Genomic DNA, 16,853 nt, shown 5'->3' on the forward strand with positions numbered 1-16,853 from the left:
CATCCTCTATATATATCGATAAAGTATACATTGCTTTATCCATCCTTATCTTCCACCTTTCAGGTCATTTTAATTTGATTTACTGGAGGTGATTTCTCACTACCTCTAATAATCTCTCATAAATCTTGACCAAGCAAGTAGAATTGCATATGAGTGCTCCAAGTGTTATAATAATTATTAAAATTTTCAAGGTCACTTACCTAAGTTGTCATATCCGCCATAGTGATTTGGTTATCAACTCCAAACAACAAAGTAATTATGATCCTAGACCAATAAACTTCACTGTCCCAAACTGTGCACTAGTGGCGTCTCAATCTAAACACGATCCCTACAGATTGTCGCTTTGAAAGTACTTGGTAGTTGGTCCTTGACCGTTGGGTCGGATATCACTTGTAGATTAAAAGAAGGAAATTGAAAGGAGAACTTTTACTATTAAAAAACATAATTAGTACAAAAAATTTGCAATCACTCAAATTCTTATTAAAATTTAAAAACTCTCACTGCTTTCAATGCAACTGATCATAATCCCTTTTTATTAAATCAAAATTTTTATTGATTTAGTCTGAAATTTATTGTAATAAAACTTTAGTTATCTTTGAAAAATAAGGAGAGAAACAGTTCAATCTTTACTTTGAAGTTTGTTTGTTAATTTGTTTGTTTTTATCTCAGTCAACATTCAATTGTGATTCTCTTGTGACATGCAACCATTAAATACGAGATCGATCATTGATGACTTGATTTGCAGCGAAAGAATAACATTTTTTGTTGCCAGAGATCAGCAATTTGAAAAAGAAAAGAGTACAAATTAAATCTTTGCACCACTTCTAGCAGAAAAGATAGTGGTAATAGAGTCTCCTGTATCATAATGTTAGTTGTAATGGGTGAGAGTGCCACTTAATGGAAGTCAAATCTTTTGCAGTGAGCGCATTAAAGATGGGTTAGTTGGACACGAAGACTATGACTATTTCTTGCCCTCAGTGTAACTTGAGAATTGAGTTTTTTAGTGAGAAATACCACTCTGAGGATTGAGTTATGAGAGTGGGCCGAAGACACAGCATCCGTACCATGTGAGACATTGAATCAAATAGTTTGAAGGGACTTGAATTCATCGTGGTGGGATTTGTTGAGTTCCATCCATAAATCAATACTAGGGAGAACCACCTACTCTTTCAACTCCATCCACCCTCACCTAATCCACTGCCTTTTCTTACATTTGCTTACAAAAGTTATATCTTTTTAAAGTTATTCTTAGAATAAAATTTATAGCTAAGTTTGACATTCCAGCTCTTCATTTTAAGAGTTACTGTATGACATAGTACAAGAATAAAAATATAATTTTCACCCAAAGAAAAATTATTTTTGTTCCGGTTGAGATCTGCTTCTGGGTGTGCAGCTTCTTCAACACCTCACTTGAGGAGGGTGTAGAGCTCCTAGAACCTGCACGCACAAACACCGTGAGAAGGAAGGTCAGGGGTTGCCCCGGCGCGACCACTCCGATGCTTAAGTTAGCTTTTGTCGAAGGAGGAAGGAAATGTGAGTGAAAAGAGAAAGAGTTTGTGAGATTGCCTCCCTCTTTCAGTACAGAGCTAACCTTTTATATAAATCGAAGATGTTATGTTATATCATGAATGTGATTGGAGTCTCATCACCATTATGAACGTGTCAGAAGGCAGGGTCTAGTCAGTGCATACGTCCCATCGCTGACTTGTATTAAAGGGGATCATGTCACACACGTGCATTACCATGATAAATTGCAGAGGTGACAGGAGGACATTCACAACTGTATGATGGGGGAGTGGTCTTTGGGAAAGGAAGAGAAGTCTACATTGGGTCGGGGTAGAATGGCAAAGCCGACATGCTTTATGTTCGAATAGATCGATTCGGCTAGGGGCCGAGGTGCCAGGGATCCGACTCGATCCGGGCTTTGTGACGCTTTGAGCCTGACTTGAGGATCCAACTCGGTTTGGTGTCGAGTAGTCGAGGGGATGCACCTCGATCCGGTTACGGCTCCGTTGGAGAAGTATTGTCATCGAGTCAGGATGAGGTGCAGGGGATCCGGCTCCATCTGGGCTCTATGACGCTCCGATCCTTCCTCGAGGATCCGACTCGGCTCGGCGACGCTCTGAGCCAGACCTGATAGGTGACCTTCGGACTTGACTAGCCGCGTCGTACTCCTCACGACTATAACACAAGCCTCCCCACTAGTCTAGTCGAAGGAGACGTAAGCTCGACTGACTAAACCAGCATGTGGGCGAGCGTGAGTCAAGTTGGAGCAAGGCCAGGGATGTGGTGCTCCACGCGATCCTGATGGTAATAATCGTGGTCGGCTGCGCCACCAATGGCATAATACGGTGATGATGTGGCGGAGCCAGTTCCGAGGTGCCATAAATGAGGGAGTGCCAAGCGTGATGTCCGATGGGACAGGTATATCGTCATCATGATGCGACGGATCTACCTTGAGGGGTGTTCTTATCGGACGACTACCGATCGCTCCCTCTCATTCTCCGTCGCCTGATCCAACGGCCTCGATCGGTTAGGGTGTCGGATATATAGAGCGAGGTATCACGCGCGCGACGGCTACGCGATCATCTTCCTTGCGTCTCTTCTTTCTCCGCTTCGTCGTTCCTTTGGCTTCCTGGTGCCTTCCCCGCCCTTTCTCTGCATCCTGTAAGTTCTTGTTCCTTTCTTCGTTTCTTTCCAGCAATGGCCTCAGCAGAGGGTATAGGTCCGTGGTACGAGTCCATGAAGTCCACCTTTCCTCAAAAGTCGGTTTCCACGACTAAGTTAGCATACGAGATACCGGTGGACCTTAGGATTAGGGTTCCCGAGCCAGATCAGAGGCCTTGTTTACCCCCACCCGATTGCCTAGCTTTCTTCCAAGGTCAACTCGAAGGAGGTCTTCGCTTCCTGATTCCAGACTTTTTCGAGCTTTCTCGACATATTTCCACATTCCGCTGAACCAACTAGCCCCTAACTCCTTTCGACTCCTTTGTGAAGTCGCCCTCATCTTCCGCCTATATAACATTCCTTTGCGTCCTTCCACCTTCCACTTGTTCTTCTACCCGAAGAAGAAAGAGGATGGCGTCTTTTATTTCAATGCCAAGCCAAGGGCCAATTTTCTCGACAAATACCTGACTTCTCACAAGGGGTGGAAGGACAAGTTCTTCTTCATCCAGTTCCCGAGTCTGCTTCCGTTTCCAGCTAAGTGGCAGCGAGAACTCCCGGTTCCGCCTACACTGAGGCTTCACAAGACTGATCCGGAGGTCATGGCGATGGCCGAGTTGCTGAGAGGCTTGAAGTTTGACGTCAATCAGCTCGTGACCGAGGAGGGATTGTTGTACCGTGGGGGTCTGAGTCCGATCACCGCAAATCTAACACAATCATTCGGTAAGAAATATGAGCACTTGGACTTTTGTAAGAACTAACTAAACTTTTTTTTTGCTGGTAGCTGATATCTAGATGGCGGCGTCGATAAACAAATACTTGAAGTGGGACAAGGCGGTCCTTGGTGCCTTCGCGACTCCTATGGCTCCAACTGCCGCTCCAAGTGTGAAGGCCCAAGAGCAAGGAAGGGCCGAGACCACCGCATCCGAGTCCGCAGCACCCGAGATCGCGATTTCCGTTCGAGCGGAGCCACCGACCCGAGAGGAATCAGGGGCCCGACGTGTGCGAGCCGAGAAGGAGCGTCCTCCCAAACCTTCCAAGTTCCATAAAAAGCATCACCACCGGTCATCAGAGAAGGGGGAGAAGAAGGCGAAGCGCGCGAAGAAAGCGGGCGCTTCCGAGGCTGGCGGATCGGTTCCAAGTCCGACTGGCCTAGAACCGGCTCCAGCGACTGCCAAGGTGGGCCAACTTCCATGGTCGATCAGGGACGAGGCTATTCACCTGGATCCAGAAGGAGAACCGACAGCGACCGTGGCCGAGACATGGATCGGGGAGGCTGAGCCGATCACTCCTTTGGTGGAGGTGATGGAGAGGGCGCCGACTCCGGGTGATCGGGTGTCTGGGACCAAGCCGGCAACCACGGCTTCAGTGTCGGGAACCAAAGGACCTGCAGGATCGGGTCCCGCTGGCTCCACGGAAGGAGGGCAGACCTCCTTCCCTTCAACTGATTTCCACGGGATGCGGATTACGCAAGTGCCGGCGGGCGTGCCCTTTACTCACGAGGAGACGCTGGGCATGATGAACCGAATCCATGCCCTCCGCCGCGCTGATTCCTTTCAAGGAATCACTACTTCGGAGCTCAGCTACCGCGGCAACTATCACTTTATATGTGGGTAAGTTCACTGCATCTCTCTTGAATTAGTTTCAATCGAGATAATATGCCTCTGTGTGCAGTTCTGGGTCGAGCACTTGGAGCTGCACAGCCGGCTGCTCCGCCTAAACCGTCAATTCGCTGTGGCGGACAAGGCACTGACTGAGTCGAAGGCTCGAGTTCTAGAGTTGACTCGGGAATGAGACAAGGCACAGTCGAGGGTGGCCAGGAGCAGTGAGGAAGCCGACCAGTACCGAGCCAAACTACTCGAGGCTCAAGACAAGGTTGAGGTCCTGGAGCGAAACTTGGAGGCGACCGGACCAAGGGCCAAGAGCAATTAACACAAGCTCGGGATCAACTGGCCACACGGGAGGAAGAGTTGTCCTGGGTCCTCGAGGAATCGGCCCTCCACTGGAAGCGGGCCGAGGAGGCAGTGGAGGGGCGCCGACTCCTTGAAACGAAGTTGGAGAAATCCCGAGCCGACTCGGAGAGAGCCCAAGTCGAGTTAGCCGCTTATAAGGAGGGGGAAGCCAACCGTGCTCATGATGCTAAGAATGCCTGGTTGCAGTCTGAGGAGTACTTGGATCAATTCGAGCAAAAGACAGCCATCATGTTGCAGCACGGTTTTGAAGGGGCGCTGAAGCAAATAGGCGAGGCGGGGCTGTTCCCCTCAGATTTTTCTTTTGATTCGTTAGACATAGGGAGAGTGTGGTCAGAACTACCCGAGTCCGAGGGGAGAGGGTGAGTTTTCAATGTAGCGCCGCTTTTGTACTCTCAAATATTTTAAGTTAATGAACCGGAAACTGTCGACTCCTCATCTTGTTTTGTCTGGTCTTTCGAGAACTTCTTTGTTTATAAAGACTTATCCTCCGGGTTGCAACAGCAATCGATTCGAATCGATACCAAGAGAAGCACAAGTAAGAGAGCGGCCCTGCTTCGGGTAAGCCGCTGCCCCGAGTAAGAGTTTGGCTCGAAGCGAGTATCGACCTCGAGTAAGGCTTCGGCTCGAGAGCGTTCTTACCATCAGCTCTGGGTTGTGCTGGGCGCCTTAACGCCTACTCGGACCGGTCCCGGATCGAACATGCTCGAGTCGTAAGCCTCCGCACCATCAAGTTGTCATCGAATTGTAGGGAGGTTGATCATCGGTTGCCCTTGGCACAGTATGGCGGTGCGCACGTGCGAGGGATGGTTGGGGGTCCTTTCCGAGGAAAGTATTTAATGAGATGCGACGTACAAGGGGATTTACGGATCGTCATCATGACGGCAGAAGATCTTCTTGGGGAGTCATGCGTATCGGGCGGCGGATATTAAATCCCGCCATTTGCAACCGATCAATCGGACGGTTGAGGGTCAACGGGGTTTGAAATAAGAGAGGGGAGAGATAGCAGGTGCAGAGCGCCTGTGTTACCGTCCGCGTCTTCTGAACCCTTGTCTTCTTCCCCGGTGAACCCTTCTTCCCTTCCAGTAAGCCTCGGCCTTTGTCTTTTCTTCCCCGTTTGTCTTTCCCCTCGTAGGAGTCATTAGCAGGGGTTTCTTAGGGATGTCGTCGGTATTCGAAGAGGCCTGGTATGAATCCAAGACTTCCGTCTTCACCAAAGAGTCTTGGTCTGATATAAGACAGAGGTACGCCATCCCTAGAGAGTATAAGATTAGGGTTCCCAAGCGACGCCATCGTCCAGGCCTTCCCCCTCCCTGCTACTTGACCTTTTTCCAAGGTCAGCTGGAAGGGGAGCTTAGGTTCCCGATTCCTAATTTCTTTCAGGAGATATCGGTGTACTTTGGTATCCCTCTTAACTAGTTAGCTCCGAACTCCTTTCGCCATCTTTGAGGAGTTTGCTTGGTGTTTAAGGTGTACGGCGTTCCCTTGAATCCAATTGTTTTCCACTCCTTCTTTTTCCCAAAGATGAAGGAAGAGGGAGTCTTCTTCTTCAACGCCCGACCTAGGAGTGACTTTCTGGACGGGTATCCTACCTCCCACAGGGGATGGAAGGATAAGTTCTTCTTTCTTCGTCCTCCGAGTCCTTTTAAGTTTCCCTTCGGATGGCGACGAGAACTCCCGACTCAGCCCTCATTGGAACTATATAAGGAGGATTCAGCCATCATAGAGTCGGCTGAGCTGCTGCAAGGGTTGAAGTACGACGTCGAGCGATTGGTGGGCGAGGAAGGATTCCTGTATCGGGCACGCTTGAGCCCAATAGCGACGGAGTTGTCTCAACCGATTGGTAAGACCCAGCATCTCTTGGGCTTATGTAAGAACTAATTCAAATTACTTCTCTTGTTTGCAGGCGAACTCTGGATGGCCGCGTCGACTAACAAATACTTGAAGTGGGACAAGATGTCTCTCGAGGCGCTGCTGACAGCTCCCGGCTCGGCGGGAACCACCGTGGTAGCCGCGCCCGAAAGAAGCGAAGAAAGGGTCATCCCAACCGAGACCTCGACTCGGCCAACATCATTTGAGCCACGAGAGCCAGAGGCAACACCACCTCCACCCCGTTCGGCTTCGAAGCGCTCTTTGTCTTCATCGAGCAAGGGAGGGAAACAACCAAAGAAGTCGAAAAGAGAGCCCCTCGAATCCGGCTCTGAGATGACAAAATCGACTGCTATGTCAGGAGAGGAGGTCGCAGAGCCGACAGGGTCGGCGTCAGCCCAACTTGGAGAGGTTGCTGAGCCGGTAGGGACAACACCGGCCAGGCATGAAGCCACCGGACTAGGGGAATAAGAAACGGTCGACGTGGGTGAGGCGGCTGTCACGGCCCCTGCACCTATTCGTAAGGGTACACCGAGGGTAACAGAGGTCCTTCCACTGCCTTCTCCTCGGCCAGGGTCCGATTCGGAGCTCCCGAGGGTGAGGCTCGGTATCGCTGCGGATGCTCCCTTCTAATGGGAAGAGGTGGCTAGCGTCATGGATCGGATATGGGCCGTGCGCAGCTCCGATAGCTTCTCCATGTTGTCGACATGGGATCTGCTTAACCGCAACAGCTACAATTTAATGAGGGTAAGTCAACTAATGTTTTTCTGCAGTTGTCCAGGGCTGATGAATAATGTATGGCGCAGGTTTGGACCGAGCACTTAGAACTTTACTATCGACTCCCCTGAGCTTCACCAACACCTTCATTCCCTGGAGCAACAAAATGAGGAGTTGAGGGCCCGGGATTCGGTACAATGGCGTGAACTCAGTGATGTCCGAGCGGCAGCGTCCCGAGACAACCGAGAGCTCAACCGCTGTCTTGCCCAGCTGTTCACCGCTAAGGATAAGGCAGAGGAGCTGGAGCAGGAGCTGATGTCCTACCGAATCCGAGAAGAAGAGCTTCGCCAAGTCCAAGCTCAGCTATCCAAGCGCGACGAGGAATTGGCTTGGGCACTCGAAGATTCAGCCCGAAAGGAGGAGCGTATCCGGGACCTGCTGGAAGGGCAGAAGGTCGTGGGCAATCTCCTGGATGAGTCCCGCGGTGAGCTGGCTGCCTATAAGCTAGACGAAGAGCAGTGGGTCCAGGCCGCAAAGGAAGCCTGGCTGGTCAGAGGAATATGCCGACTAGTACCAGAAGAAGACGGCGCGGATGCTCCAGTATGGCTTTGAGGGAGCCTTGAAGCAGATGTGCCAGGTAGGAGTACTCCTTCCTGGCACCTCTCTAGACTTTCTTGACATACAAAAGGTGTGGGTCGAGTTACCAGAGTCACACAAGAAAGGAAATATACCCGGGTCGGATAAGAAGAGCAAATGATGTGCTCGACTTGACAACTTGTGTAAATTGTTTCCCTTTTGAAATGAAAACATCTTCTTTTCGTTAGCTTTGTATTTTTGTGTTTGTCTTGTTAAGGTACTCCATGTAATTCTCCGGCACCTAGCATTTCCGTCCACGCGGTTTGGTAAAATAGGATTGAGTCCGATATACTTAGCAATTCAGAGCACTGCGTAGGGAGACTAACAGAGAATTCCGAAGTTAGGGAAAGACATGGGCCAAGGCCCTGAGGAATCGGGATTAAACCGTCGTGCTTTAAGAGGTGAGAGCCCGAACCTGAGGAGTCTGTTTTGCATATCTTCGGCTCGGGTAGGGCTAGGACCTAAGGAGGGGAGTTATAAACGGAACGGGCCAGCGTCCGGGAATAGAGCTTGATCCTCACTATGTCTGAGGTGGGAGAGATTTACTTGACGGAGAGCCCTTGGCAATGGAGCAGGTCCGAGACCTGGAGTGAGCTCGACCCCGACTATGTCCGAGTCGGGGGAGGTTGAGCCCTAAAAAGGATATTTACCGATGGAGCAGGTCCGAGACCTGAAGTGAGCTCGACCCTAACTATGTCCGAGTCGGGGGAGGTTGAGCCCTGAAAAGGACATTTACCGATGGAGCAGGTCTGAGACCTGAAGTGAGCTCGACCCTAACTATGTCCGAGTCGGGGGAGGTTGAGCCCTGAAAAGGACATTTACCGATGGAGTAGGTCCGAGAGCTGAAGTGAGCTCGACCCCGACTATGTCCGAGTCGGGGGAGGTTGAGCCCTAAAAAGGACATTTGCTGATGGAGCAGGTCCGAGTCCAAAAGTGAGCTCGACCCCGACTATGTCCGAGTCGGGAGAGATTGAGCTTGGGACCTTAGAGAGATTAGACTCCGAGGGGGTCGAGACGGTGTTTCCCGAAAAAACACTTCCATTATCAGGGACATTTACATGGAGAAGTACAGAGGCAGATAAAGGAAAGATAGAGATTCTCCGGTAGCCGTTATGTCCGATAGGGACGGAGGTGAGTGGCATTCCACGGTCTTGTCAGCTCTTTTCCGAAGGAGTCGGATAAGTAGTAGGTTCCAAAACTTGTTTTCTTGAGGATTTGGTACGGGCCTTCCCAAGGTGGCTCGAGCTTGCCGATATCTCCAAATGGCTTGACTTTTTTCCACACCAAGTCACCTACTTGGAAAGTTCGAGGGATAACTCGTTTGTTGTAAGCACAGCACATGCGTTGCCGGTAGGCTGTCAGCCGCATGGAAGCTTTATCTCGGGCTTCGGAGACGAGGTCTAACTCCATGAGTCTTCGACCATCATTCTCCTTATTGTAACATTGTCGTCGATCCGACTCGACCCCTATCTCTATGGGGACTACTGCCTCTCTGCCGTAAACCAAGTGGAAGGGTGTCATACTGGTGCTTTCTCTTGGCGTGGTGTGGTAGGACCAGAGGATGCAAGGCAGTTCTTCCACCCAGCTGCCGCCTTCGTGATCGAGCTTGATCTTTAGTCCTCACACTATCTCTCGGTTGACAACTTCCGCCTATCCATTGGCTTGCGGGTAAGTGACTGAAGTAAAGGCTTGCTGGATACCAAGTCCTTGACACCATTCTTGAAGTTTTCTTCCTTGGAACTGTTGGTCGTTGTCCGAGATGAGCCGATGCGGGATACCATATCGGCAAACAATATTTTTCCACAGGAACTTTATTACTACGTCCTTCATGATCCGAGCCAAGGCCTCGGCTTCCATCCACTTAGAGAAGTAATCGACGGCTACCAACAGGAACTTCTTTTGTTGTGGCCCCATCGGGAAGGGCCTGACTATGTCCATTCCCCATTGGTCAAATGGACACGAGATCATTGCCGCCCTTAGTTGTTCAGTTGCATGCTTGCTGAAGGGTTGGTACTTCTGGAAGTGGACGCAAGTCGACACGAGCTTGGCCGAATCCGCCTGCAGAGTCGGCCAAAAATATCCGGCAAGAAGGATCTTTCGAGCTAAAGATCGACCTCCAGGATGATCGCCACAGCAGCCTTGATGAGCTTCTCTCATCACATAATCAGCATCCTCGGGTCCGAGACATTTGAGCAGCGGCTTGAAAAAAGCTCTTCGATACAGTTGATCCCCAATCAAGGTGAAACGGGGAGCCCTCCTCTTGAGGAGGCGAGCTTCGTTTGGGTCTGTTGGTGTTTCGCCTATCTTGAGAAAGACAAGTATTGGAGTCCTCCAGTCATCCGGTTTGGCTGAGGCGGGAGGCTGGTCTATCTGTGCCACGAACGCCACTTAGGTGATTGCCTCCTCATCCGCCCACTCGGTGACGGAACTAGCCATTCGGGCTAGTTCGTCGGCCTTGGAGTTCTCATCTCGGGGAATCTTTTAGAGGGAGACCTCTTGAAATTCAGCTCTTAGCTTGATGAAGGACGCTGCATATCTTCGGAACCGGTCATTTTTGATCTCGTAGCTTCCCTCCACTTGTTGGGACACCAGCTGGGAGTCGGAGTAGAGTTGTACTTGAGCCGCTCCCATCCGCTTGGCTGCTTGAAGACCGACTAGGGCGGCCTCATATTCAGCCTCGTTGTTTGAAGGTTTGAAACTGAGCCGGATGGCGAGCCGGACTTCTTCTCCCTTTGGAGAAATTACTAGCACGCCGACTCCGCTTCCTTGCTTGTTGGAGGACCCGACCACATACACCTTCCATTCTTCTACCGTTTCATCTATGGGTACCTCTGCAAGGAAATCAACTAGCGCTTGAGCTTTTATGGCCGTGCAGGGTTGGTACTGGATGTCATACTCGCCGAGCTCAACCGTCCATCTGATGAGTCTTCCGGATGCTTCGGGTTGGATAAGTACTCGTCCCAGATTGCTGTTGGTGAGCACCGTGATTGGATACGACAGGAAGTAGGGCCGAAGCCTTCGAGCCGATAGGACCAAGATCCATGCAAGCTTCTCCAATCCCGTGTACCATGTCTCAGCATCTTTCAGCAAATGACTTGAGAAGTAGATTGGCAACTGGTTCTGTCCCTCATCTTTGACTAGGACCGAGCTGACAGCTGAGTCACTGGCAGAGAGGTACATCCTTAGCGGTTCTCCCGGGAGTGGTTTCGCCAGTCGGGGCAGCTGGTTGAGATACTCTTTGAGTTCTTCGAAGGCTTTGTCGCATTCGGCATTCCACTCGAACCGCTGAGCTTTCCTTAAGATTTTGAAGAATGGCAGACTGCGCTCCGTTGAGCGGGAGATGAACCGGGACAAGGCCGTGATGCGCCCTACTAGTCATTGAGCTTCACAGAGTTTCCGCGGAGGAGTCATCTGCGCCAAGGCATGCACCTTCTTTGGGTTAGCCTCGATTCCCCTTTCGATTACTATGTACCCGAGGAATCGGCCGACTCGGACTCCATACAGGCACTTAGCTGGATTCAGTTTGAGCTCGTACTGACGCAAAGTGTTGCAAGTCTCTTCGATGTCGGCGATGAGTGTTCCTCCCTGCGTGGTCTTTATAAGTATGTCATCGACATACACTTCAATGTTTCGGCCCTGCTAGTGCTGGAACACTCGGTCCATTAAGCGCTGGTACGTGGCTCCCGCGTTCTTTAGACCAAATGGCATGATAGTGTAGCAAAAAGTGTCATTAGCTGTTATAAAGCTAACCTTCTCCTGATCAGTTACATCGAGTGGAATTTGATAATATCTTTGATAGGCGTCTAGCATACAAATATATTCACACCCGGCAGTTGAGTCCACCAATTGATCAATCCTTGGTAGCGGGTAGCAATCCTTCGAGCAGGCCTTGTTGAGATCTCGGAAGTCCACGCAGACTCGCCACTTGTTGCTCTGGTTTTGGCACGAGCACCACATTGGACAACTAAGACGGGAAATGAACCTCCTTAATGTGTCCTGCCTTCAAGAGTTTCTGTACCTCCTCCCGGTTGATCTTGTTCTGTTTTGGGCCGAAGTGCCTTCTCTTCTGCTTGACTGGTCGGACGCTGGGCATGGTGTTGAGTCGATGGACCGCGACGGAGGGAGAGACGCCGATGAGGTCCCCGGAATTCCATGCAAACACATCTTGGTTTCGGAGGAGGCAGGCGCCAAGCTCTTCTTTCAGCTCTGGAGGTAAGTCGGCTGCGACTTGCACGATTGTCTCGGCTCGGTCCGGACAGACCTGCAAAGACTCTTTGCCTTCAAAGTTCGTCGCGGACGGTGCCTCCTGGACCGCATGGATTTCGACCCCTTGGACTTTCCGATTCTTCTTGGCCTCGGTCCGGACCATGTCCACATAGCATCTTCAGGAGGTCAGTTGGTCTCCTCGGGCTTCGCCGACTCGGTCTCCAACTGAGAATTTCATCTTTTGGTGGTAAGTAGAGACCACGGCCGAGAAGGCGCTCAGAGTCGGCCTCCCTAGTATGACGTTGTAGGCAGAGGGCGCATCCACTATAGTGAAGGGGACGCGCCGAGTCCTCCGCAACGACTCCTCCCCCAGGGAGATCGCTAGGGTAATTTGCCCAAGGGGCTGGACCTCATTCCCTGTGAATCCAAAGAGTGAGGTGGCCATGGGCTGCAGATCAACTTCATCAATCTGCATTTGGTCGAACGCCCTCCTGAAGATGATGTTGACCGAGCTGCCCGTATCCACGAAGACTCGGGCGATGTCGTAGTTGGCGACAGTGGCGTGGATGACCAAGGCATCGTCATGCAGCACTTCGATGCCTTCTAAGTCCTGGGGCCCGAATCCAATAATCGGGCCCTCTATCGGTCGACTTTTACCGACTCCATATACTTCGAGCTGTCGGCTATGAGCCTTGTAAGTTCAGTACGAGTCGCCGTCAGTGGCTCCCCCTGTGATCATGTGGATACTGTCTTGGGGAGCATTATTGTGATTATCGTCAGGAGCATCTTCCTAACGAGGGACTTGGACATTACGGAGTGCCTCTCGTCGGGGTGGAGGTGTTAACCACCTAGGAGAGCGGTCTCAGGTGCGAGCGGGCCGAGGAGAAGGCGGCTATACTTCCCGATTGCTCCGCCTTATGGGAGATCTCTACGGCCTTGGCGCAAGAGGCCTTTGCGCCCGCTGTTCAGCAGCCCGCCGAAGCTCTCAGACATACTGGTGGCATTCACTAGTAGTGTGGCTCTGAGATTGATGATAGGTACGGAAACGCGGCAACCATCGACAGCCTCCAGCGGCCTGATCCGGATGGCTAGCCACGGCGTGAATGGCACGTTGGTGGGACTTGCCGGGTGCGGTATGAGGATCCGCGTCTGGCCTCCATTGTAGCTGAGGCGGGGGCTTCCACTCGGCTCGGGTGGCAGCCGGAGGATTCTGACTGGGGCCACCCTACTGGTTAGAGTCGGTTTCTTTGCACCGGGAGGATTGAGCTTCCTCCACATGGATGTACTTAACAACCCGACTCAAGAGGATGTCGAAGTTCGCGGGAGGCTTCTTGATCAAGGATCGGAAGTAGTCTCCATCTATCAAGCCTTGAGAGAAGGCACTCACGAGGACATCTGAGGTGGCGTCGGGCACCTCCTGCGCGACCTAGTTGAAGCGATGTACGTAGTCCTTCAATGATTCCCGAGACCTCTATTTAGTGGAGAAGAGGTCTGTCGTGGTCTTGCGGTATGTGCGACTGGTGGCGAAATGCCTCAAGAATGAGTCCTTGAAGTCGGCAAAAGAACCGATGGAAGTCGGAGATAACCGACTGAACCACCGCAGCGCTGATCTGGACAGGGTCATCGAGAAGACCTTGCACTTGATGGCATCAGTGTATTGATGAAGCAGAGCAGCATTTTCAAACCGCCCGATGTGATCTTCCGGGTCGGTAGATCCAGTGTAATCGGGAAATTGTGGAGTTCGGAAGTGTCGAGGTAGCTCCTCGTCTAGGATTCGGCGCGCGAAGGGAGAGTTGTTCATTCCGCTCCCTTCCCCTGTTTCGGGACCCTTTCCCTGAAAGGGGTCCCTGACCGGAGCTTGATCACCGGCGGATTCTATGGAGGCGTCGTCTAGGATTCGGCGCGCGAAGGGAGAGCTTCCACAGGCGTGAATAGTCGGCGGGCTGGAGATGGAGGGGCTTCGACTGGTCTTGTGGAGACCAAAGACGGAGGGGCTAGAGCTCTAGGTTGCTGTCTTGACAGGGCGTAGACCGCTGCGGCCACGGCCCGATCAAAATCTTCTTGCGTCATGGCGAGGAGATGAGGTTGCTGCGGAGGTTGCGCAGATCATCCATTGGCATGTCTCAAATCAGGACTTTTTGTGATTCCCACAGACGGCGCCAAAATATGTTCCTGTTGAGATCTGCTTCTGGGTGTGCAGTTTCTTCAACACCTCACTTGAGTGAGCTTGGAGGGAGAGGAGGGTGTAGAGCTCCTAGAACCTGCACGCACAAACACCGTGAGAAGGAAGGCCAGGGGTTGCCCCGACACGACCACTCCGATGCTTAAGTTAGCTTTTGTCGAAGGAGGAAAGAAATGTGAGTGAAAAGAGAAAGAGTTTGTGAGATTGCCTCCCTCTTTCAGTACAGAACTAACCTTTTATATAAATCGAGGATGTTATGTCATATCATGGATGTGATTGGAGTCCCATCACCGTTATGAATGTATCAGAAGGCAAGGTCTAGTCAGCGCATACGTCTCATCGCTGACTTGTATTAAAGGGGGTCATGACATACACGTGCATTGCCATGATGAATTGCAGAGGTGGCAGGAGGACATTCACAACTGCATGATGGGGGAGTGGTCTTTGGGAAAGGAAGAGAAGTCTACATTGGGCCGGGGCAGAATGGCAAAGCAGGCATGCTTTATGTTCGAATAGATCGATTCGGCTCGGGGCCGGGGTGCCAGGGATCCGGCTCGATCCGAGCTTTGTGACGCTTTGAGCTTGACTTGAGGATCCGGCTCGGTTTTGTATCAAGTAGTCGAGGGGATGCGCCTCGATTCGATTACGACTCCGTTGGATAAGTATTGTCATCGAGTCGGGATGAGGTGCCAGGGATCCGGCTCCATCCGGGCTCTATGACGCTCCGATCCCGCCTCGAGGATCTGACTCGGCTCGGCGACACTCTGAGCCAGACCTGATAGGTGGCCTTCGGACTTGACTAGCTGCGTCGTACTTCTCACGACCATAACAATTCTCACTCCTAAAACGAAAATTATTAATGTATTAATTCAAAATTTTATCCAATTACATGAGATAATAACCCGTTTTATGATCTATTTTTTATAAAATAAAAATATTTTTTCTAATAAAATCTTAATTATTCTTATAAAAAATGACTAAGTCTTTCAAAAATAAATAAAATAACTTTTGAAGTTTCAACAAATTTGTTTAAAAAAATTAATGTCTTGGATAACTTTGTAATAAAATTTGACTCTCTTTAAAATAAAATAAAATAATTTTTTTAAAGTTTTAATAGATTATAAATATTTATGATTTAACCAACTTTTAATAGAATAACTTTTTAACTGTGTTATTTTTCTCAATTGAATTTTCTCAATTATGTCAAATGGGACGATGGAAAAATTGTGAAGTGGAGACGTCTGTATAGTCCAATCAAATAGTTATTGATTGATTTCTTCAATCATTGCTCATTTTGATGCTAATATATTTCTTTATTTATATTATGTCCTTCATTGAGAAGAACTCGACTGCTAGTTGACTTTTCCTTTTTGGATTGTCTTTTTCAAGCATAGAACACAATTGCTTCGATAATCAGTCATGCTTCTTCATTAATTTTATTCTTTGGGCGTCCCTTCCCATGTAAAAGAAATATATGCATTTTGTTTCTCATTTTATATTTTGACTTTGAGATATTTTCTTTTAGTATCCTTTCTAATGAGTAAAGAAAAGTGTAGTTGTTTGAAGCTTAGTTTGTATATGTATTATATTTGTGGACTAACTCTGTGTTATTGAAAGTTGGCTGATCAAATTCGGAAGGTTCGGGAGACTTGATTGTCTAGGTGACTAGAATAGGTCCAAAAAACTTGAGGATGAAATCCAAACAATCAAAATGAGTCAATCGTCAATCCAATCTAACCAAGCTTTCGAGCGACCAGAATCATGTCCGGGCAATCGAAATCATGTCTGGGCGACCTTATGGTCCATGCGACCAAAAGTTGTCCAAGTGACTTGAAGACCAAATTAAGTCGATCTGAACAAGGCTGTCAAGAGATGAGACTTGACCAAGCTTCTAGGTGGCCAAAACTGGTCTAGGCGACTAGATAGGTGCTAGGCCAACCAGATCTGATCTGTTAGTGAATGAAGTCGAGAGCTGAGTTAGTGGAGTCTAGGCGACCGAAGTTGGTCCAAACGATCGAAAAGGGGACACATCAACAATTGGCAGAGTATAAAAGGAAATCCCAGAGCTCGTGTTCAACATAATATCTATTGGTCATTAATGTCTACATACTCGTTATGCTGCTCGCAAGTACTATAATCTCTTGAAGTCCTCATTAGGCATCTTTGCTTTTAATTTGGTATTATTTTCATTAGCTGCCTTAATTTATTTTGTACTTACTTATATGGGCAATTTGGTATTACTCCTAGACTTAAACATTTATTTGTCTTCAAGCAAAATCTGTAATCTGAACTCATGTGTATGAATAATACATTATAATCCCTAGCGAATTCACCTAATCTTATCTAGCAATTTCATTAACAAGCAAAATCACACGAATTATCTCACTGTGACCTTATCTAAAAGTTCTCCATGCATAGTGTAAAGTGACTCGACTCAAAAGTATCAATTACCAATTCTAGTCAAGTCATCATCCCACTGTGTTCCCAAAGTCTACGACACAAAAGGCACTTACCTGCCTCACTTAAGGATCATCCTCTCCAATTCTTTGCATTGTCTACACAAGGTCTCAAAGGAACACTCAAAGTCGAGAGAAACTGATAGGTAATTC

The 16,853-nt window shown here is 49.4% G+C and overlaps 3 protein-coding genes across 3 annotated transcripts; all 3 read right to left on the minus strand.

Annotated features, from left to right (window-relative positions):
• Nucleotides 1–8,966: 8,966 nt before the first annotated feature.
• Nucleotides 8,967–9,377, minus strand: LOC141813038 (uncharacterized). The gene has a single exon (XM_074700947.1). It carries the CDS (start codon nucleotides 9,375–9,377, stop codon nucleotides 8,967–8,969), a length of 411 nt encoding a protein of 136 aa, XP_074557048.1.
• Nucleotides 9,378–9,506: 129 nt separating this feature from the next.
• LOC141813039 (uncharacterized) lies at nucleotides 9,507–11,036 on the minus strand. Its single transcript, XM_074700949.1, has 2 exons — nucleotides 10,350–11,036; nucleotides 9,507–10,226 (listed from the first exon to the last, which is right to left on the minus strand). Exons 1-2 carry the CDS (start codon nucleotides 11,034–11,036, stop codon nucleotides 9,507–9,509), a joined length of 1,407 nt encoding a protein of 468 aa, XP_074557050.1.
• A 1,204-nt stretch (nucleotides 11,037–12,240) lies between these two features.
• LOC141813040 (uncharacterized) lies at nucleotides 12,241–12,872 on the minus strand. Its single transcript, XM_074700950.1, has 2 exons — nucleotides 12,810–12,872; nucleotides 12,241–12,672 (listed from the first exon to the last, which is right to left on the minus strand). Exons 1-2 carry the CDS (start codon nucleotides 12,870–12,872, stop codon nucleotides 12,241–12,243), a joined length of 495 nt encoding a protein of 164 aa, XP_074557051.1.
• Nucleotides 12,873–16,853: the final 3,981 nt, after the last annotated feature.

The sequence above is a fragment of the Curcuma longa genome, chromosome 20 (assembly GCF_044706935.1).
Source record: "Curcuma longa cultivar G26 ecotype Majalengka, Jawa Barat chromosome 20, ITB_CL_G26_1.1, whole genome shotgun sequence".
NCBI classification, from domain to species: domain Eukaryota; kingdom Viridiplantae; phylum Streptophyta; class Magnoliopsida; order Zingiberales; family Zingiberaceae; genus Curcuma; species Curcuma longa.